The sequence below is a fragment of the Zonotrichia leucophrys genome, chromosome 6 (genome assembly GCF_028769735.1).
Source record: "Zonotrichia leucophrys gambelii isolate GWCS_2022_RI chromosome 6, RI_Zleu_2.0, whole genome shotgun sequence".
NCBI lineage: Eukaryota > Metazoa > Chordata > Aves > Passeriformes > Passerellidae > Zonotrichia > Zonotrichia leucophrys.
The window spans coordinates 10,089,480-10,111,306 of NC_088176.1; the positions used below are offsets into that span (position 1 = coordinate 10,089,480).

The 21,827-nt window shown below is 42.3% G+C and overlaps 1 protein-coding gene and 1 long non-coding RNA gene across 9 annotated transcripts in view; both read right to left on the reverse strand.

The window, feature by feature from the left end:
- Positions 1 to 408: 408 nt before the first annotated feature.
- Positions 409 to 3,404, reverse strand: LOC135449895 (uncharacterized). Its single transcript, XR_010440878.1, has 3 exons — positions 3,324 to 3,404; positions 2,333 to 2,456; positions 409 to 2,014 (listed from the first exon to the last, which is right to left on the reverse strand). It is a non-coding gene; the product is annotated as an uncharacterized LOC135449895 (long non-coding RNA).
- A 5,325-nt stretch (positions 3,405 to 8,729) lies between these two features.
- The window catches only part of ADD3 (adducin 3), a 92,108-nt gene continuing 79,010 nt past the window's right edge, over positions 8,730 to 21,827 (reverse strand). For 6 of the 8 annotated variants that reach the window (XM_064716431.1, XM_064716429.1, XM_064716434.1 and 3 more), the window contains 12 exons: positions 20,462 to 20,613; positions 20,265 to 20,345; positions 19,068 to 19,217; positions 18,080 to 18,223; positions 17,893 to 17,991; positions 16,681 to 16,863; positions 16,184 to 16,441; positions 14,999 to 15,118; positions 13,632 to 13,721; positions 12,824 to 12,944; positions 11,828 to 11,923; positions 8,730 to 11,110 (listed from right to left, as the gene is read on the reverse strand). In XM_064716431.1, the coding sequence (XP_064572501.1) occupies positions 10,818 to 11,110; positions 11,828 to 11,923; positions 12,824 to 12,944; positions 13,632 to 13,721; positions 14,999 to 15,118; positions 16,184 to 16,441; positions 16,681 to 16,863; positions 17,893 to 17,991; positions 18,080 to 18,223; positions 19,068 to 19,217; positions 20,265 to 20,345; positions 20,462 to 20,613 (1,787 nt within the window). In that variant the 3' untranslated portion in view covers positions 8,730 to 10,817. The remainder of the gene's footprint in view (positions 11,111 to 11,827; positions 11,924 to 12,823; positions 12,945 to 13,631; positions 13,722 to 14,998; positions 15,119 to 16,183; positions 16,442 to 16,680; positions 16,864 to 17,892; positions 17,992 to 18,079; positions 18,224 to 19,067; positions 19,218 to 20,264; positions 20,346 to 20,461; positions 20,614 to 21,827) is intronic. The other 2 variants (XM_064716435.1, XM_064716436.1) reach the window with 1 other exon arrangement.

Here is a 21,827-nt window from a genome sequence, read left to right on the forward strand (position 1 = left end):
CCCCAAAGAGCAAACAACTTGCAGAGTAAAACCACATAAAATGCCCCAAACCAATGTGCAGGGCAGGAAAGAGTGACTGTGGGTTCCTGATAGGGCCAACCTGGCAGATACCTTGCTTAAATCAGCAGCTGACTGTGGGCAGTGGCTTTGGCAGGAGCATGGTTGTTCTCTGTTACTGATGGGCTCCCCTGCCATGGGTATTCCCCTTCCTGGGAACCCCCTGTGCACCCTTTGTTTAGGGCTCACAAACCCTCTATGAACCTGGGACTGTTGGCTCTCAGACAGCTGGTAACAGCAAGCAGCACAGATTATCTGCTCTACATTTCAGATGGCTGGGCTTGGTGGCAGATGACTTGGTCCACACAGCCAGCTTAAATCCTTGGCTCTCTTGAGATTCCAGTGGTGATTTTCTCGTCACCTGCTTCTGGTGCCAGAGCACTTCACATGAACATCACTTCAGTGATTCTTAAAGATGCTGTTTGCAAAGGTAGCCCTCTAAATCTACTCAGAAATTCTTTCAGCACCTGCAGGAAGTTGATTCCAAAGATCCCGATTCAAACCCACCCCTGTTTATTTGTATAACACTAAGAAAACACTCCAGGCCACAGCAAAATGGCTCCCTCCCCATGAGTGCTCACAGCATCTGGGGAGAAAAAGTGATTCATTAGGGTGTCCAGGATTAGCAACAGGATTGGTGGTGTACAAAACACTTGGGGTGATTCAGCACTGGAGGCTGAGGAACAGAGATGTGAATGTGCTGTTGATCATGGCAGATGAAGCAGGAAGGGGACAGAAAACCTCACCTGGGGACAGCACAGGAGGCTGCAGGTGGGTGGCACTGACACAAGCTCGGTGTCAGGAGCTCGGGCACAAGGGCACTGAAGACGATGCCATAGAAAACCAGGGGGGATTTGATGGGAGACTGAGCTGGAGCCCTAAATCCTAGAGGGATGTACAGGATGTGCCTGCAAGAACAGCCCACAGGGCTGCAAAGCAGCAGGAGGAATGCTCTGCAGGGGAAAAGCAAAGTCCTGTGACCTCTGGTGACCTGACCCAGCACCACACAGGATGGGCACCACCAGCCACTGGGCTGGAGTCAAACCAGAGAAAACTCACCGGATCCAGGCACAATCGCTGCCTAACCCTGCCCTGCCCTGCACAGGTTTCACCCAGCCAGGCACGGCAGAGGGTAGAGCAAAGGCACAAATAAAGACACAAATAGAGAGGCTGGTGTTTTCCACCCGTCTGTCCCAGCTGCCATGCAGGTTGCAGCTGTTTCTCGCCAGTCACGCTGGCCGCAATACTCGTTGGGTTGGTATTTAATTGCCTCTCCCTAACGACGCATTAGGCAGGCTGTAATTTGCTGGCGCTGGCCAAACAATACAGATAAACCCGGTTTGCACACAAAGGCAGCGGAGCGGGGAAACTCCGCCGGCTCCTTCTGCTCCCCTTTGGAGCTGCTGGCTCCAGACATGGGCGGGATGTGGACAGACAGACGTCTCGGCCTTGGGGAGGAGGAAGGGGAATGTCAAACAGCTGGAGACACCCAGCTGCAGTGCGGCCAGCCGGGGTGAAGTCACGAGCACCCACACCGTCACCAGGGCCGGGCTGCCTGTGCCAGCACAGGGGCTGCCCACGTGCTGCTACAGCTCAGCACATCCCTCCTTTCCCTGGCTTTTCCTTTTCTTCTTCCTGAAATTCTGGTGTCAAGATATTTTAAGACTTCTCTCTCTGCTCTTCTTAAACCTTAGTGGTTAAGATAGGGGAGATGGCATCTTCACTCCTGCTTGGGAATGACCCAACTGGTTTTTTTAACTTAGGAGGCACAAGGGCTGTCATAACACCTCTGCTAGCCCTCAGTGTTTCTCAGCAGGTTGGTTTCAGCAGAAGTGGTCAAAAAGGAACAAAAAGGGAAAGCTTCATTCATACCCATATCTCACCCTGCAGCACCATGATGCTCAGAGCATGCCTGCTCTCCCCAGCTCTGCTTGGACCCCAGGCTCCAGTCAGTGGACTGTGAATATTAGGAGAGAGTTAAAAATTAGCCTGCCCTTGCAATGCAAGTGCTGAAAAAGCAAAACACGCCCTTCCTTGTTCTGGCCCAGGCCACAGATCTGCTTTTATGACCACATCTAATAGAGCCATGTATTACATGAGCAATCCCCAATATTGATACAGAAAGAAGGGCAGTTATATAGACCATGGGTGGATTTTAGTGTTCCTTAAATATTTACCCAGAATCGCTGTTAAAGGATTGCAAATTGCCAGCAAGAAGTGTGCTTTAAAATGCCTAGAAATTAAGTATCACCATTAAAATTAATTGGGGAATCACCTCATATTAAACACTCCAGTATTTTTAGGCTAGTGGAGGTGTGATGCTCTCTGGGCAGCGGTGAATCCTTTGGCTCACCCACTTCATGCTTGGATTTGAAGGAGCCTGACTGCTCTGCCTCACCCTGTAGAGGGAAGACTTGTTTGGGACAGCACCAGGCTCCCATGTCCCATCCCCAGACTGCTCAGCATCCTCCTCCCACTGCTAACATGCTGCACATGCAATAAAACCAGCTGCTTTTTCACCAAGTTGCACATTAACACCCACACCTACGAGATGGGGCAATTTATGGGAAGCTGGCAGATAAAACCCTGTCCCAGCACTCAGCATCCTGGCACCAGGCACAGGCACTGGTGTCTGCTCCAGCACAGGCTGGGAGGAAGCAAACCAACAACAAAAAAAAGGAGCTGTTTGTTTGAAGGCCTCTGGAACAGGAGGAAATCAAGGCTGCGTCAAAATGGGAAAGCACAAAGACAGCAGGGAAACGGGGTTTATTTATAAACTCTGAGAGGATGGCTGTGAACAATAGGGTGGGTGGTTTTTATCCCACCAAGAGAGGGAAGAGGAGTCTGTGTCTGTCAGCCCCCAGCACAGCAGGATGGGCTGGCTGGAGAGCCTGGCCAAGGGCTCAGCCTGGGGCCCAGGGGTCTCCAGAGTGTGGCTCCACTGCCTTTGCAGAGCTGCATCCTTGGCGGGCAGGCATGGGATGTTTCCTGGCTTCCTCCAAGGCTCCACCACACCAAAGTCTCTGTGTGGGCCACAGCAAATGGCTGCACAGCACCCACAGTGCACGTTCCTCTGGGGGGGTGGTTGGGAGCTCCCATCAGTGGGGAGGTTTGGGGTAGGCCCTGTTCCTGTGCAGCAGTGCTCCTGAGCACATTTGGGAGCAGGTGATGCAACAGCAAACCTCACTCCTGCTCATCAGCTGTCTGAGGGCTGCTGGTGACTTACTGCACATCCTTGTTACCATCCTATTGCAAAGCTCCCATACCTTCTCAGTGATCTATCACATGCAGCTCCTCACAGCACTGACTCCAGCATCTTCACAGCCCAGCCAACAAACTCCATCTCTCTCCTCACCCAGCTAACCACTCTTTTGTAGCACTCATCCTTATTGGACACAGCTGTGGCCTGTTGAGGGCAGGCCTGTTCCTAATCTTTGGTGATTAGTACAGTCTCAGGTGTGAGACTACCTTCTGCACTATTTTCATACATCCTATCCCTCCACACATCCTCACTTCTGGTGACTTTTGTCTGTCAGCGCAGCAGAGGTGAGCCATGGCTGGTGGCAAATCCCACCCTGGTGCTGTTTCCCAGGTGTTGGGCTGGAGGCAGGAATGGGCAGAGCTTTGGCAGTGCTGTGGGAGCAGCTTCTGCTCAGTGTTACCACTCAAGGGGCCTTTCACCTCTCTAAGTGATGTTTAGAGAAGCTCAATTACACTCCCATTCTCCCTTGCCATGTTCAATGCTCTCTGGCAGCCACAGCTGAGTGAACTGGGGTGGCACAGGCACCAATGAGACCGGCAAGGTAGCTCAGGGACAGGAAATGGACACTGAACCAACAGGGGAGTAAAGGGATGAAGGGAGCCATCAGTAACTTGGCGCTGTCCCTGCCCAAAGTGCAGCACAGGGCATCCTACAGCCCCTGGCTGGCAGGGAGGAGCATCCTTCCCACCACTGGAGCTGGACCATGGAAATAGCCATCCCAGCCCCTGGCCACAGCATTTTGGTTAACACAGGAGCTAAGAGGTGCTGCCATTCCTTTATGATGGGAGGAATTGCATTGTCTAAATCCCAAAATCCTAAAATCAATTCATAACTGCATCTATCAAATTAAAGGCAGCTGCCAAAAGTGGCACTTGCACACATGCTCTTGCTGCTCCAAGAGCCTGTCTGGCTTCATGCAGCACAAGCTATTTAATTCATGTGCTGGGCATGGGCTGACACTGGGGAATGCTTCCTGCTTGCCAGACCTCCTCTTCTTATGGGAATATGCCCATACTGGAAGTGGAAAGGCAGAATCCAAGCCAAGTGGAGTAAGACAGCCCAAAATATCTGTTTGTAAGAAAACTACTCCAATGCCCAAATGTTCTCCCATTAGACTGACAGTGGCAGAGCAAATTCTGCCCAATGTGCCTTTTCCAGGTCATTTGTGAAGTTAGCTCCATTAAATAAACCCAGGAAGAACCAGCTGCTCCAGCTGAAGGTGAATGATCACATGTAGGTGACATGCCAGCCAGGAGATCAAGACTTAAATGGATGTGGTTACTTATTAGTTGTAAACACTGTTGAATAAATCTAAATAAACTCTACTTACTTATACAGCATATTCCTAATGTTGCTTGGATGCTGCCAACTTTAAAATAAAACTGAAGTCAAGCAGGGTAAATGTTTTAATGCCTCTGTAGATATAATTAGCATGTGTAATATGTATATACAAATATACATAATATATGTAATTATAGGTATTGGTGTTTGAGAGAGCTGTCTAGCCAGATGGAAAGAGTAAGTATTGAAAACACTGCACCTCTGCCTGCTAGAAAGGGGAGGATGCTTAGACTCACTGGAATAAGAAATTGGTAGTTCCTGTTTGGGAAAGGGAGATATTGTCCCACATTCCCATTCTGCTGAGTGGATTTAACAGCCAGCTTCTGTCTTGTCCATCCACTTAAAGAAGGATTGGGGCTGAAAGTGTCCAACATCCAAGGGCAAAGCACTGTGTATAAACTGCAGCTGCTGCAGTGTGTTCAGAGTTTTCTGTAGGTCCTTTTTGGCACCCAGCAAAGGTACAATTCAGGAGATGAGGTGGCTTTGGTCCTCTGGAGCACCTCTGAGGTGCTCAGCACCTGTCTGGGTACATGTCTGCCCCACATGGCCATTGTGCAGGGACCTGAAGTGTCCCCGAGCTTTAGTGCCACTCTGCCAAACACCAGCTCAAGAGACAAGCTCAGGCAGGTCCCCACACTGCCATTAACACTCAGAGACCCTGACCATGGCATGTTTATTAGGGATCAGTCAGCTGTTTTCAACAGCCTGGACACAGAAATTCAGCCATCTGCAGCAACCTCTCCTTTTCCACCCCAGTGAGGGCGTGGAGGAGAGGGAAGGGCCTGGGCTGACAGGATTCCACTGAGAAATTCAGCCCCTGCAAGGTCCTCAAGCACAGCTCAAAATGCTCATGTTGGGGGCTGCATTTCCCCTGCAGTTCAGGGATTACTTGGCTCTCACTGCATGCAGCTGAGGGCTCAACAACTTGCTCCTCTGCAGCTCTCCCTGGCATGGCTAAGTGCTCAGCCTTTCTGTAACAGCCAGGCCATTAAGTTAAGCAGCTCACTTGAGTGGATGTTTGAACTTTCTGTACCTTTGGGAGGAGAGGGATGAGAGCTGTGCCTGGGAGGTCAGAGAGCAGCCAGCAGCTGACATGCCAAAGGTCACAGCCAGCACCAGCTGGCAATGTCAGCCAGGGCTGGGAGTGGTCAGGACCATGCCCAGGAACACGTCACCACCCCAGAGAATTTCACTTGCTCCTTACAGAGTTCAACCACTCACCATCCTGATAACCCAGGGCACAAGTTTTGTTTTTACAAATAACATTTGCAAATTAAAAATTTGCAAAAGCTCCAGCAGAGTCCAGAGACACGCAGTTGTATCGAGTTACCACTGCAAACGTGAAAGGAAACGCACCTGGAATTCAGGATGTGGGAGCAGGTGAGACAGAAGGGTGCGGGGACCTTTGGCACCAGGGCTCTTTCACTGGGTCTCCTGTGACTTCTGCCCCACCCTCCAGAACCACTGAGAACTCTCTGGCCTGTGGGTAAGGCTGATAGAGAGAAAATGCTGAACAAATGGATATTATTCTGCTTAGTGGAGTGAGTTAAAAAGTTCAAAAAAAACTTCAACATTCTTAGCTGGTTGCAAAAGGATGGAGGGGAGAGGAGGAGCCTTGCCTCCCTGACAAAGCCTGCTCCATTGCTGGATTTTGAAATGAATCAATATAGAAAATGAGTCCGGCAGCCAGATGTCTGCTTTCATCTCTCTGCACTGGAACTGGAATAAAGCCCACAAAATCTCCACCAAAAATACCTTCTTTTGAAAGCGCTTTGTTGGTGGCTTTGCGACTGCGGGGAGGGAACAAAGGCAGCAAACGCGAGGGTCTGATGCCCCCTAAAGGCCGCTTGAATTCTCACCTCCCAGAGGCTCTGCTTGACTTTGGAACTCTCAGCCACAATTTCAGAGTGTGAACTCTTGTTCAACCTCCAGTTCCCATCATCAGGCTTTGTTTAGTTTGCGTTTAAGTTGATCAAACTTGACCGAAGCTGTCCATGCTGTGTGCTGCTCCATGTGAAAACTGCCTGGGTGTGTTTGCACGTACTGCTGGCACGTGTAAAAAGTACAGCTGTTGTACTCCAACACTTCCAAAGGACAAGGCTGTACAAAAATACAAGTCTTTTCATATTGTAATCTGTCAATCTTTTCTCTTGGAAACTTAAATTATTTTTAGCTTTGCAATTGAGATTAGAGACTGTGGCGAAGGGCTGAGCAATGTTTATATTGAGGATGGGCTTTCTACTGTTCCCCCAGGAGCCTGTGCAAGTTTGGCGCAGCTGCAGGTCTCTGGCAGAGCAGTTCCTGCAGGCTGTGGGACAGGCAGCATGCCAGCAGTGCCCACCCTCGCTGGATGCTGTGCTGGTGCTCCCAGTGTGCTGCTGTGCCCGTGGCAATGCCCACGGCCAGGCTGGCCCCGCTCCAGCTGCCCCCACACACACACACACGGCCAGGCAGCTCCTGGCCACTGCCCTCCAGAGCCCTGCTCCTCTGGGAACACCCTGGGTCTTGGAAAGGACAAACACCAACCCACACAGCAGCCCCATGGGTGAGGGATGTGTTTCCCTGCCAGTGTGCAGAAAGGAAGGGAGAGAACATCGGTGCTCACGTCAGAAGTTTCCATCAGACCCACGTACACAGCATGGGACGCTGGGCCCTTTCTCACTGTCCTTGGATACACCACAGCACATCCTGTTTGAGAAGTTTCCATGGGCTCAAATAGTGAAAACTCAACAGTTTTGCAAACTAGATATGCAGAAAATAGAAAATCCTCAACTACCTGCCCCAGAGACTACAGCAATTTATGCCATGTGCTCAACAGTGTGTAATAGTCTCAACTGGCAAGGCAGGAAAATATGAGTCAAAATGGCCTATTACAGCCCTAACCATGACATTATTCTGTCTCCTTGTGCCATCTAAAGCCTGACACAGCTCATTCTGCAGATTCTGCAAAATCTGCTTTGCTATGTAACACTTATCTCCAGAACAGCTGGAAGTCTGTAAAAGACAACAGGCCATCACCTGGATGTACAGCTTTATAAGTCCTTTCTAATGTTCTTGCTTGGTAGCTTGCATGCAATTCCTCACAGTAAACTCTGCTTCTCTCTATTGCTCGCTCTTGGGCTAAGCAGCCTAATGACAATAATTATTTCCTATCATATTAATGATCCATTTTGAAGCTTATCTGTCCAAGGGCTCCTACTTCCCAAAACTTAAGTTTTGATGTTTATTATGCCTGTTACAAACAGGCATCCTTTATTTTTACTTTATTTCCATGCTGTGGCTTGCAGAATCTCAGATCCTTCAAGTAACACTGTGAAGGAGTAAGATTTAAGTGAAAATGAAGGGTCTGATGTGGTTTGTAGACTCATGGGAATAAAAAGAACCTGAAGGAGTAAATTATGTATGCCCTCGGCCTTACAGTGGACACTCCTCTGGGTGGATACAGTGTTTACTTACACATTAGTGCAGCACTAAAAAGATTGTAGATGCTTCTGGAGACAAATTATAGTCAGAAAAATACTAAAATCTTGGTCAAGATTTATTTAAAACGCTAAACCAAAATTATTCTACGACATGGGGACTGAGTTCATCAAACTGTCACCAGACTCAGAGGACTGAATTTTGACTTTCTTGTAAACAGAAACAAAAGGCTGATTTGTGGAAGGACAAGGAAAATAAACATTGTGCAGTCCTTAAAGACATTTCACAGAGTAGATACAGCTACAAAAACAAAACACTGCAACTCCTGCAGCTTCACAGGCTCCGACATACACCATATGTTGGCAGGGCATGACACAGATACCTTCAAATAACTTTGCATTAAGCTTTTTCTATAAGAAAACCTTTGTTTTAGTAATAATTTACTAAATTTTACCAAGGGCCTGTCCTCTTTCCAGCACCTGTGACAGAGACAAAAGCTGTTCAACACAAGATCAGGTCATTTCCTTGCACAGTTCTCAAGATAAGCACAAGCAAGAAGTCCTCTCCAGAATAAATTCTTGAGAAGCAATGTGCAAAATCAAAGCATCTTCTCTACAGGCATAAAAAAAAGGCTGCTATATGAAATCCATCTATTTAAAATACTGTTTATTTGTGATTTAACATTAATTAGCATTACATCTATGAGCAATTTCAGATAACATTTATATATTTTCCACAGGACACAAGAGTTGGCTGGCTCATTCTTTATGCCAAAGCAAGTAAATAGAGGCATTAGCAAAAGGTGCAAATAGTTCACGGTTGCATTTTAAAAAATATTTATGCACATTGCATTCATTTAGATATATTTTTAAAAAAGTTATGAAAAGCGTAGTTCACAGGTTACTGTTTCTACATATGTTGTAATACAACACAAATAATGTAGAACATAAAAAAACAAAGTAAGCAACTGAAAGTTTCCACTATGATTAAAAACACTGATTCCAGTATTTAGTGACAGCTAGAAAATTGTTTCCAGGATCCATTCCAACATTGCATTATCACACTTACACGGTCAAAGCTAACCAGCCCCCAAACATGCTATAATCAACATTTTTGCATGCCAAACCACTCTCCAGCCATATTTAACAATTATATATTGTATAATATTTCAACCGGTAATTTGGGAATCACATGGATCTTAAAAGATGTACTTCCTATTGGATGACTGATTTACAGACATTTGACACAGCGAAGAAACCCCTATGTTAATCTCTATGTTTAGTTTGTATTTACAATACAGTAAAAGTACTAAAATGACAACACAAGTAAAAATGAGTAAGTGGCAGTACCACCCTTACCCATGGCACTAGGCTCTGATTTGCTCTGGGTTCATCCAAAGGACAACACAGATTCACGAGACCCTTTTACAACTTGAATGAAACTGAGGAAAAAAACCAAAAGTGTTGCACTCTGCATGAATCCATACAAATTATTTAAAACATCTAATATGGAAATGTCACTCTGCTGATTTAATAAAAATATCCTGCAATCCATATCATATATTTAAAAAAAATAATCACCGAACTTTTACTTTCTTTGTCTCCTCCTATTTCCCTACTATTTCACTTTCCCTTTTAACATTTTTGTTTCCTTCATTTGGTTATGTTAAGAGATTATTTTTCTTCATTCATTAGCAATACCATGAGAGAGAAAAAGAACAACCCACAAATAATTTTTAAACATGAATCCAGTTCAATTTTATATGCTTTTATCCTTTGATTTTGAAGTCCCTGGATTCCTGAATTATATTTAAGTATACTCTAAACCAAGCATTCTTAAATACACTCTAACTATTAAATGCTTGGTTCACATGCTTATAATACCTTTATACTGAATGGTATACAAACATTTGAACATATAAAATCTTCTTTTTGTTTTGTCAGTTAAACTAAATTATCAATGTTAAGTGTATAAAATCCCCCTTCTTGAAAAATAAGGGTTTCCCCCGCCCCAACTGATAGAATAAAAAAGAAGTCTTCAAAAATTATATTTCACTAAAATGAAATATTTGGCAAAAAAGTTATTGAATAATGGAATTCTTTAGACATTTTGTATAATTCCAAATAAACTTTCTCTTACACAGTTTTTCCCCTAGTATTATGTGCCAGTGTATATTATTTCTATATGAGCTAATCTTAAAAAAGATGTAAAGGTGTGCTGTTAATATGTACCCACTCAAATAGGGGTACAGAAACATAAAATATATGGTCAAAAACCACAATACAAAAATGTATGATCTGGTTTCCAAATGAGACAGCAGTTTTTAAAAGTCATATGATCACTCAACAGCAACTTTAATAAAGACTTTAACTGTACTGAAAATTTTCAGGTCTGCAAAATACTCTGAGCAGAACTGGCTGCTGCATACTGTGATGGTATTTGACCTTGCTATGATGGTAATTGAGCACCTGCCAGTGTAGTTCTACATGAAACTAATCAATGTTTCCAACCCTCATAGCAATTTTGGACACAGCTAAGTGAGAGATGAATTAATTTGCAATTAACATGAAAGGTTTTCTTGTTTGTCTCTTTGTTTGGTTTCTTTAAAGCAAAACCTCTTCCAGTTTCTACTTGTTTAGGTTAAAAGTCCAGTTTACTGCACACCCCTAACACTACGCTGTTAATGGTCAACTTAAAGGTTTAAAATGTGCAATGTCTCCTCACCACAGAACTGCACTTATGCTTCCACCTTCTCCTTCTTTTTACTCTTTTTCAGGAAGGATGGGGTGCGGAATTTCTTCTTTTTCTTTGAAGGGGATTTGGAAGGTGACCCTTCAGGGGACAGAGCCTCTTCTATCTTTTCAGAGCCTTTAATGGTAATCTCCACACTCTCCACAGTACTCAACTGACTGACCCTCCTGGTGAGATCCTCTTCCACGTCGTGTGCATCTTCCTTCCCGTTCACCACCACAACTGGCATCTCCACAGATATTAGGTTGGCATTCTGGGTGTAGAAATCCTCATGATCTTCTGAAAGAGCAAATGATTTTGCAATTATTTATGTACAATTTCATGCAAAAAAACCCAGTGTTGAAACAAAGCCTGAGAGTCTGGACTGTGATCCAAAGAATGAAACCCGAAGTGCTTAGATGTGTTTTTTTCCCCTTTATCCACAACCTTAGTTGCTGTAAGCAGACAACACAGTCAAAATGTCACTAAGGGAAAATGGGCTGACAAATTTAACCTTATCTCTGCCAGGTGCATACACAGCTCAAGCTGTATAGAGTATCTACAAATAAACTACACAGCATACACAGCCTCGAGCACAGTGAGAATTACATGTTACTGCAAGAGACTGATTTATGAAAACACAGCCAATCCATACAGAAGGCATTGGAGAACGTGCCTTTTAAAATGCCTACTCAGACTTCTAGAAAAGTCTTAGGCAAAGTTTTTTTTACTAAAAAAAACCATCTTTAGTAAAATCAAATATAATATCTCTTTGATCCACCTGGTTAATATCTAAGTTTCAGCACACCCTGAGTTGTTTTGTGTTATGAGAATGTTGTATTAGAAAAAATTGGGAAAAAATAGTTTTCTGGACAGAGTACCACCCAAACTTTGCAAAAGAGGGCTCCTTGCTCCTTTTGACTCAGTTGACTTCATGCAAGTGTAAAAGTGCAGCAGAAGAGCCAAGGACTTGGGTTATTGGGGCCCTTGGCATCAAACAGAAATTGCATGGAATACCTTCTAATCTTTCTGGGACATTTTGCGGGGATTGAGTTTGTGACTGAATTTGTGACACAGATGAACCGTCATCTGAGAATAATTCCTGTTCAGCATCTGCAGGACAAGATGTGAGTTAGTAGCCAAGCAAAAGCGAAAATCAAGCAAGAGTGTCAGTGTTAATGCTACAAGATTTACAGGTCTGCTACAGCTTTGTGTTGCTCATGCTGACAACAACACAAAATTACAATGAACAGTTGAAACTCTAAAGAATTATGGATTTGTTTTATCTGATAAAAATTGGTATATATTAGTTCTTTATTAGAAAGCATTAAAAAAGGTGGCAGGACTGCATTCCAAGCCCCATAGTTTTATCTTGTCCCAGTCTGCAGGTACAGTAAGCAATTAACTATGTCCTGAGTGTGACATATAGCAAAGTTGTTTTATTACACAGTATTAGTGAAGAAGAATTCACAGTAAGTGCTATTGTTAAAAATTAAAATCACCCTGAATTAGTAATTCTCTATGGAAGAGTAGTATTGGAAGAAGATAAGAAAAGTGAAAGTAGATGAGACTTGCACACTGAGAGAACAGAAGTAAAATTAGAGAAGCCAGGGCCAAACATCTCAGTAAACTTTTGCTCAGTTGGGCACAGACTTGGATACTTGATCTAACTTTAGTATCAGCTCTGAGGAGGAGCTGGATTAACATGACCTTTGTGGACTCTTCCACCTTAAGTTATTCTGTGATTCTGACACAAAAATTCATTATGGTTAATTGTGCTTTAGTCAACCCCATTTCTCTGCAAACCTTTAATTGCTTTAATTTCAGCACTAACTAAAATAAAAGAATGAACCACATTTAACAAAAGAATTCTACCACCTCAAGGAATGATTAGTCCTAAGCTAGTTGCCAGCAGTATATGCTAGTAATTACCATGTACACATTTTTTACAGTAGATATTTTCAGGCTTATTATTAAAATGTAAACCCCAGCAACTCAAACCACACTGCTGACCTTCCAAGCCCTGCTGCTTGCGCTCAATGGTTTTCTTGTACTCTTCCAGTTCCTTTTCGGTGAGGTGGCTGAACGGGTTGGGCGGTGCTGGCGGCGCGTGCTCATCATCAAACTGCACTGGCTGGGAAGGGAAAGCCACAGAATTTAACAGTTAAAAAATATGAAACAACAAGCAAAAGTTCAGGTCTTTTTTTTTTTTTTTTTGCCAAAGTTTGATGACAAAGTTTTGGCAGGGAATACAGAATTAAAACACAGATGTACTAACTGTTGGATAGCTGGAAACTCTTAGAATTCCAATTCACCACAGTATGTTGGATAACCTCATTAGGGATATCTATAGTGTTTGGAATATATTCTATTCAAGAAAAGATTAATATGGGCAGGTAAGAAACTGGAAACCCTGTTTCTAATGAAAGCTGCCTTTCACATTGTCACATCCCACCTTTTTAACTCAGCTACTTCTTGGACTCAATTGTTATCTTTAGCATCACTTCCACAGACTAATGAAGGCTATTTTTGGCCCTATGCATTCCAAAGTTCTTCCTCTCTCACTTAAATGAGCTTAGACAAGGATCCTACTTCATTAACATTAATGGTGGCAAACTTAACATGCACATCTCAATTTGAAAGTAACTTTCTAAACCTTTAAAATGAAACATGAATAAGATGTATCACACCTCAAAAATTGGCATTAAAATAATCAGTTCTAACAAAACATTCACAACAAAAATGGTCCAAGCTGACATTTGAAAGACAGGCAGCCAAATAACCTGAACAGCTGTAAATTAGTTAATTATGTTGTACTCACTGAACTTGGCTTTTTATCCACTACAATCCCTGCAAGCAGCTGAGACTGAGGTCCTGCTGTCTTTAGGTCATACCGGTTTTGCTCCCTTATCTATAGAGAGAAAACAAACCAGGTTAGAAGCAGACATTTCTCTTTCACAAACCTTATGCCCATCAGCTTTGCAAAGCCACTAACAGGCAGCACTGGAAGGCTGGAGAGTCAAGCTGTGTGCTGCTGCACCAAAAATTAAGAACTCTACTTCCACCTCTGAATACACAGCATATGTTGTTTGGCTCTTTCAGTACTCACAAATATTTACCCCAGTCCCAGTTCTTGCACTTCATGCAAGCCAACATTTAGAAATAAGCTCCCAGGAATAGCCCCTGAGCTGTCCTCTCCCCCTCATAAAGGATGCATGTTCAGCTACTGGAGGAAACTCTGTGGCCACAAAGGTTGGTAAAGTTTTTCCTTCTGTGAATAGTTTATTGTTTTCCCTAAACTAACAGCCCTAGCTTCTAATTTTCAGAGCTTAAGAGATTGACAGATCAGATGTAAATACCAGTACAGATCATATTTAAAAAATCCTACAGCAGAGAATTAGGAATAAACTCTCTGTGAGCCAGTGACATGCATGAATTTAAAAATCATTGCCTGGGACTTGTCTTATTAATCTCTGGATGATCAGAGTGTGCCTTTTCAGTTCTGAGGAAGGGAGCTGCTCCTTCTAACTCCACTTCAGTCCCCAAGGACACTGACACAGTGCTTTCCAAGAAAGAAAAAGATATGCAATCCAATGAAAAGCGTCCTGAATATCTGTTAATATAGTTATGCTGAGGGTGGAGTATTTGGTCAGTCTGATAATCAGCGTCTTTCATGCTGGAAGGGAAAGGCAGAGAGATATTTCTGTTTACAGAGAGATCCAACAATAATCTCTCATTTTCTTTTTTTTTTTTTACTGCCATTAGAAATTCCAGCTTAACAAGCACTAGGCAAATTAAAACAGAACAGAACAAGATTAGAGTCTGAGATTGAATCATGCTGCAGATGATGCACAGCAATTCTGCTGGTGTTGACACCTAATTATCTACTAAATAAAATGCTAAATAACAGGGACTACCATTCCCAATCTATCATTTGCAGAGTTAACACTCATCTTTCATCAGACTATTACACTCAAGATTTAAATATATAAATACTGCATATGTATCTACAGATTTTATGTATATCACACATTTAAATACATGTTTTTGGTGCCAAAAATCACATATAGTGTAAGAACCTTCTTAATAAAATCAAAACATTTGAAAATGTTATTTTACTGCTCTGCTGAATCATTACTTGAACACATAATTTTATTTGGAAATGTTACAATTTTCAGTTCATTTTACCTTATTTCTCTTCTCCAACACTTCACTTGGATTTGTGTTTAGAGGAACAAATTGGTTTGGATCTTCAATTTTGATTGGCGTTCCTCCACTAGTCTTGGAGGAGTCATCAGCTTTCATCCACTTAAAAAGGAAAAAAAAAAAAAAAGACAGAAGCTAAAATACCCAGCATGGTGGAAAGGAACAATTCTCTATGTTGCTTTCCTGTTAAAGAAGAGATATAAAGAAGGACTTTCTGACTTTATTTTCAATTCCACATGACACCTAAAAAAATAACCCCAATTCCTTTACAGGTTTGTGTGTTTGCCCAAGAGGATTTAAGTTGCCTTGAACATGACTACTTTTTGTAAATACTGACATACATTCCTGAAAAATGTAGTGTTAGCTGTGTATTAATGATGCTGTATTTAGAAAGGATCACACTTTCTAGTAACTGGCATGTAGATCAGAGCCCTTGTTCATGCAACCAGCTTCCATATCTGCTGACCGCACACTGACTACAGTTTTTTTCCCTTCTCAGGCAGGGCTCTGAGGGTTTTTTTCCCCAGCTCAAGTTTAGAAACCTGCCAGCCTGCCAGCAGGAGGAGCTGATGCTTTTACAGTTGTACTGGGAGTAGCTGAGGAGCATTAACACGCTCTGCAGTCCCACGAGGGCCACCTCTCTGCAGGCAGGAAAAGAAGTGCAAGCATCTTGCTGAGCTGCAGGAGGGGGAAAATCTTCATCGTCATTGAAAGCCTGTAGCACGAACAGACCTTTCAAAAGCTGTTTTCAGTAGGCTCACAAATAGAAATAGGACAGCAAGAAATGAATTAGAGCTTGTGTCTCCCTCATATGAAAGAAGAACAACCCACGGTTGACTTAAAGCCTTACTATATTTGGTGGATAACTAATAGCACAAGGAGAAGTGGTAGAAAAACTGTTTTCTACTTCAGGAATAAGAAGAGATGGTTAGAACTGTGAAATAATTGTTAAATTTTATCATGAAGTGTTACTCTTACAGTCAACCCCTCTCTCCTGTAAGAAAGGAGACCCTTAGTACCAATGTCATTAAGGCTCTGAAAAGTCTATTTTAATTTGCTCAATAAACTTATTTGCTAATCCTAGTCAAGATTTCATCATATAAACCGTGCACAGCTTACTTTCAAGTAGGGTAAAAACCAAAGTGACTGTCCAACACATCAACCTACCGTGATCTTAGTCCTGGGACTGGTTTCCCCATTCCAGGACTCCTCAGGCACATTCACTTTCAAGTATGTGTTTGGAGAGTTCAGCCACCTTGTCTTCTCTCTCTGTTGCCTCTGTGCAAGGAATTTCAGCGGGGAAAGTGGGACTGAATCATCTTCAAAGGAAAAGGCAGTCACAGTGGCTGGGATCTCAACATCACTCTTATGTCTGGGTTTTTCCCTGACTAATGGTTGCCTATAGGCATAGCCAGTTCTGTATCCCTGTGGAGGAGAAAAATAAGAAAAGAATGTTTAAAAAATTAAAGATTTTTACTATTAAGTTACTACATATTTGTAAGATGGTGGGACAAAATTGAAGCTCAAAGCATTATAAATCTTATTAAGACAGAATACTGCTGTCAGAAACAGTATGACTAAAAAACTATTTGCTTTACAAAAGCTAATCCTTACACTCAAAACCTTACAGGACTACATAGATACCACCAGCAACGTGCTCTCACCAGGTTGTCCAGCATCCTCATGAGTGCTTCAAATTCTTGCTCCCCAACTTTCCATTTTTGTTGTGAAGCCATATTAACTCCACCTCCTCCCATTGCTGCCACGGCGTGTGTGGAAGGCTTGAACTTCTGCAGATCCAGTAGTAGGAGATTGTCTATCCCACCTGCTCCAGCCAATGCATGAACCTGGGCACATCAAGGAGTGTATTTGTGAAAAAACTTTTGTATTCTTTGCTTTTCTGAATTTGCAGCAAAAGGTTGCTTAAATACATGCTGTGGTTACTTCTCAGGCTATTTTTCTACTGCCCAAAAATTGCACTAAAATACATAGCAAGTGACTGCTACAGAAAGCATTATATCATCTGCTATTAATTGCTTTCAAAAGGGGCAGACTGAAATACCTGCTTTCAGAGTACCCTAAAAACATCTTTCTGCATCACAAGATTAAAAATTTTTCATTTTTGTCACTGTTTCAAAATTAAAGAGTGTCTGAACTCAAAATGAATGGTAGGGCAAGGAAGGAGAGGAATGGGAGTCTGCCATTTGCACATCCAAATGCCTCTTAGGGAGGACAGGATCACTGGGGAATAAGAACAAAGTGATGAAGTTTCTGGGGACAGGCTTAAAACTTATGAAAGGTGAGAACACTTTCAGTGGTCTCTCTTCACATGTAATAGGTAATATCTGGATACCTAACCAGGTAGCTAAAGTTAGACAGAATGGAAACACTGAATTTGTGATTCAAGTTATTTTTAAATATGCCACCCACTACCATTGCTCTAAAGACCTTCTTTTAATTTGGTTTCACAAGTCTGAGATCACAGAGAGAAGCTTCTTTTCTTGTCACAACATTCAGCCTCAGTAAAGGAGCTGGATCTTAAGTCACACTTCCCCATGCAGTGAGTACCAGCAAATCTATCATCTGACAGATTCCCTGCATGAGGCTCACTCTGCACAGCATGGAACAAAACCTTCTGTACCCTTTGGAGTGTAACACCACTGAGACTGTGTCAGTGTTCCTAGAGTGAGCATTTGTGCCATTCCCTCGGTGATTCCCTGATCACTCCAGTCTCTCTTTGACCAGGTACACAGGATTACTGTATATATTCCACAAGTCCAAAACTGTGTGATGGAAGAGGAATTCCCATCTGGGCTACAATCTGCAACTCTGCAGCATAAGTGTTTGAAATGAAACACAGATAAATTCTCACTCACCTGCGTTTCACAGGCCAGTTGCACATTGAAAATATAGTGGAATGCTTCTTCCAGTGTCTCTCCTAGTGTTACCACACCATGGTTTCTCAAAACTAATACCTAGTAAATGAAGACACTAATGTTAAATGGTAGAAAGTGGAGCAGGACATGAAAATTGTTTAGGGAGAGCATAAATGAGGTTGAATACCTTGCAACTGGGTCCAAGAACTTTTTGAAGCTGAATTCTCTCTTCCTGTTCATCAAGAGATCCCTGGTAGTTGTAATAAGCAACATCACCCAGAATCAGAGCCTCTTGGGATATGGGAAGGATGCCACACTTCATAGAAGAAACCTGTTTCATGAAAATAAAATGCTGGTAACTAGGGAAAAATGGAACTCTTAAAACTCACATCTCAACCACCCAAGCCTTTGCAGGGTGTACTTTGTTAGAAAAGAGACAAACTCCATAGGGAGAGCTTAGAAACAACCCCTCCACCAGTCTAATTTGCAATAGGATGACAGAGATGCTGTCACCCAGTCTAGGCACATATTTATTGGAGGAAATTTTTGTGAATTTTATTCGTGCTTAATTCTCATCTTACTTAATGCTTTATCCTTCTTTCTCACATTTATTACTTCAAAAAGCTAGTATAAAAGAAATTATTCATTCCTTTATAATTTGTCTGTAGCCAAGGAATGTGTATATATGTATATACATATATACATTTCAAGATAAAACAGTAAGAATTTAGTTATTTCAAACCAATTCTTTCAGGCCTGCTTACATTTTTATCATTATTATCCAGACAATTTAAAGTTTATGTTAACTATAACATTTAAATACTGAGGTAAATCCAAACTGAGTGTAACAACTAATCAAACCACTTAAAAATGGAGCTGCATAATGCAAATGAAGATGATTTATACAGCACATTATATTATCTAGGATGCTATAAATGAAGCCTGTGTAAACTATTTGCTTTACAACCTCCTCAACCTCAGTATAATAATCTCTGAGCATCAATTTATTCTGATGCCATTCCACTGTGGTGGCCTAGCCCTCTCTCATACTTTTATGAGAGAGGGCTGGGCAGAGTTGATATTAAAACCAAAATGAAACTACTGTGAGGAGAAATATGCCCTAAGTTCATAAGGCAAAGGTGTTTTCTTTCATTCTGTGCCCAAGGAAGACTCACAGCAGCTGTGGCAGGGGTGTGGATGTGTATGACACATCTGACGTCGGGGCGGGTGGAGTAGATGGCCACGTGCGGACTGAAGCCCACACTGTCAATACTGAGAGCTGTGCTTCCCTGGTCCACGACATCTCCGAGGATGTTCACCTTGACCTGAAAAAGGCAAACAGACAAATGACACTCAGAAAGGTTGTGGCAACTTTAGTTATCTAGAAAATAGCCTTCCTTTCTTATTTAGCACCAAATTTTCCCCCACACACACTCAAGGCTCAGAGCACAAAAAGTAGGAGAGCAGCCATGAATGTGTGTGTCAATAAACCACCCTGCTATACTTGCCCTTGGCAGCTGCTGGAAGCTCAGTCATGGAAGAAGTAAGGATCAGACCCTGATACAACATATATTCTACTCCAGTCAAGCTGACCTTTCCTTGTTTTTGACTTTCAAAAAGGCATTCCATTAACATTTCCTACATTTTAAATATGAAGATAACTCAGAGCCTGAGAAATGTCCAGTAAGAATATTCAATGCATAAGGAATTTTCAGATTCATTGGAACATTAAAATAGTAATTCCTGGATCAACAAAAAACGACAGGGTCATGTGTCATGGTACTTTGGTTCTGTGTTAGCTGTGTAATAGTATCAATCTCATTTTGGTCCTACTTTCACCTTGAGTCAGTCTCTTTACAGATATGCACTGACATGAAGAGCATATGGCAGGTTCTACACCAAAAGATGTGTGATTTAGCAGCTACCACTGCCTAAATACCAGCCTGTAACTTCACCAGCTCATTTACTGGGCCTGGGGAAGATTATTTGACTTTATCAGCTCACTTCCAAAGGTAAGAGGTGATTCTGATAACACTACTCCTACAGAGTCATTTCACATGTGTTGCCACACTCTCAGGTTATAAAAGGCTACACTGAGGTGTAGCTGAGTTTCATCAGACAGGAACACAAAACTCTGCTGCTCCACATGGAAGCTGGAGACAAAGAAACAGAAAGTAAAACTAAACCCAAAAAGAAATACTGGCAACAAAGGCTGCTACTATCTAGGCAGTTAATCAGCTTTTCATCTGGTGGGTAAATATTAAAAAACCCCAAACAACAGCATAATTACAGAAGTCCATTTAAGCAGCCACAAAAGTATTTTAAAAAACAGGATGAGCCTTGTTGGTTATTACAGCAGGTGAATCACATACCAAATTAGAAGCTGAAGCTTCAGAAAAAGACAGCCCTCTTGGAATAATTAGAATGTGGTCATGTTCTTTGCTTACTCTTACCTGCAAAGGAGAGACAGGAAATGGATTACTGATCTAATTTACATTATTCAGAGGGAAAAATAATTTGAATGAATAGGTGAGACTCTAAGTAAGTTTTTTTTCTCTGAAATACTTACTGTGATATAGGTATTTGGCAAATGTGCCCACCCAAACAAGTCAGCCAATCTGTACAAACTGGCTAACTTGCAACGAGTGAGTTTTTCTCCCTTAACAAATGAGGAGGTGTCTACCCCAGGTAGGTCATTGATGGGTGTAATCATTCCATGGCCTGAAAAACAGACAAAACCAGATGATGGCCAGCTGGACAATTAAATATATTTCCAGCTATGCCACGATCTTCCAGATGCAGTGTATTTAAATGGTTAGCAGAGCAGTACCAGTGTTTATGAGACTGAATAAAGGTTTTCCTGAGCTGTCTCCTGAATCAATATCCTACATAGGACTGGAACTGAGCTCTAAGACATTTGTCACTAATGAAGTATTTTTATACTTCTTTACTACTTTAAACTTTGAGATTTGTTTTTGTTACAGGAGAAGAGATTCGTTGTAGACTTCTAACACCAGCAAAACTAATTTGAAGAGAAACCTCAGTCTTAGCACTTCATTTCAGCCCTAATGAAGAAATTAGGATTAGTGCAAGAATTCTCAAACCCTTAGACAGAAGGTATCACCTCTTAACAGAGAAATCATCAACATCAATTTCTGTCTTTGACTTGTGACTATACAAACATACTCTTCTCCCCTTCACAAATGCACGACAGCCTTCTGAGAGCTCACAACCTTTGTTCAGAGGGAAAGTTAAGATCAAAAGAGCTAAAAGTCATTTTGGTTTTCAAGAAAAGAAGTGTGCACTTTGGGATCTGTCCCCATTGTCCCTGGCAAACACAGCAGAGACAACAGTGGGACTCAGAGTCTCAGTAACCAACCAGAGACATGAACACGAGGTTATCTGGGCTCTCTGTTCTCTTCCACTCGTTTTGTTAAATAAACCCTGAAGTACCATTTTGGGACCAAATCCCCAAAGATGATGAATGCTGACAGCTGCCACTGTACTTCAGGCTTGTAAGCTCCCATATGATGTCCACCCACAGAACTTAAATTGACTTGAATGTCTCAGTGCTTCATGACTTGGAAAGAACTTGGGTGTTAACTGCGAGATCCCAGTGACATCTTTACAAGTAGAGTGCAGACTAGGAGCTGTTCTTAACTGTGGGAGCTCTTTATCTGATAACTCAGTTTGCCAGGGGATTCTCCCCACCTCAGAGTTCTTGGGTTTTTTTTTAGTAACAATCTATATGCAAGAGTAGAAAAATAAACTAAATGGCAATGTATTTCACATCTCAGTTTATATTCATGTTGAACTCCTTATAGAAACAGAGCACAACATTTTGTTCCCTATGTCAGTTCAACTTTCATTAACAAATTATAGAATAACTGAGTTTGAGGATTCCAACCATTTTGGATATTATTATACAAGTCAAA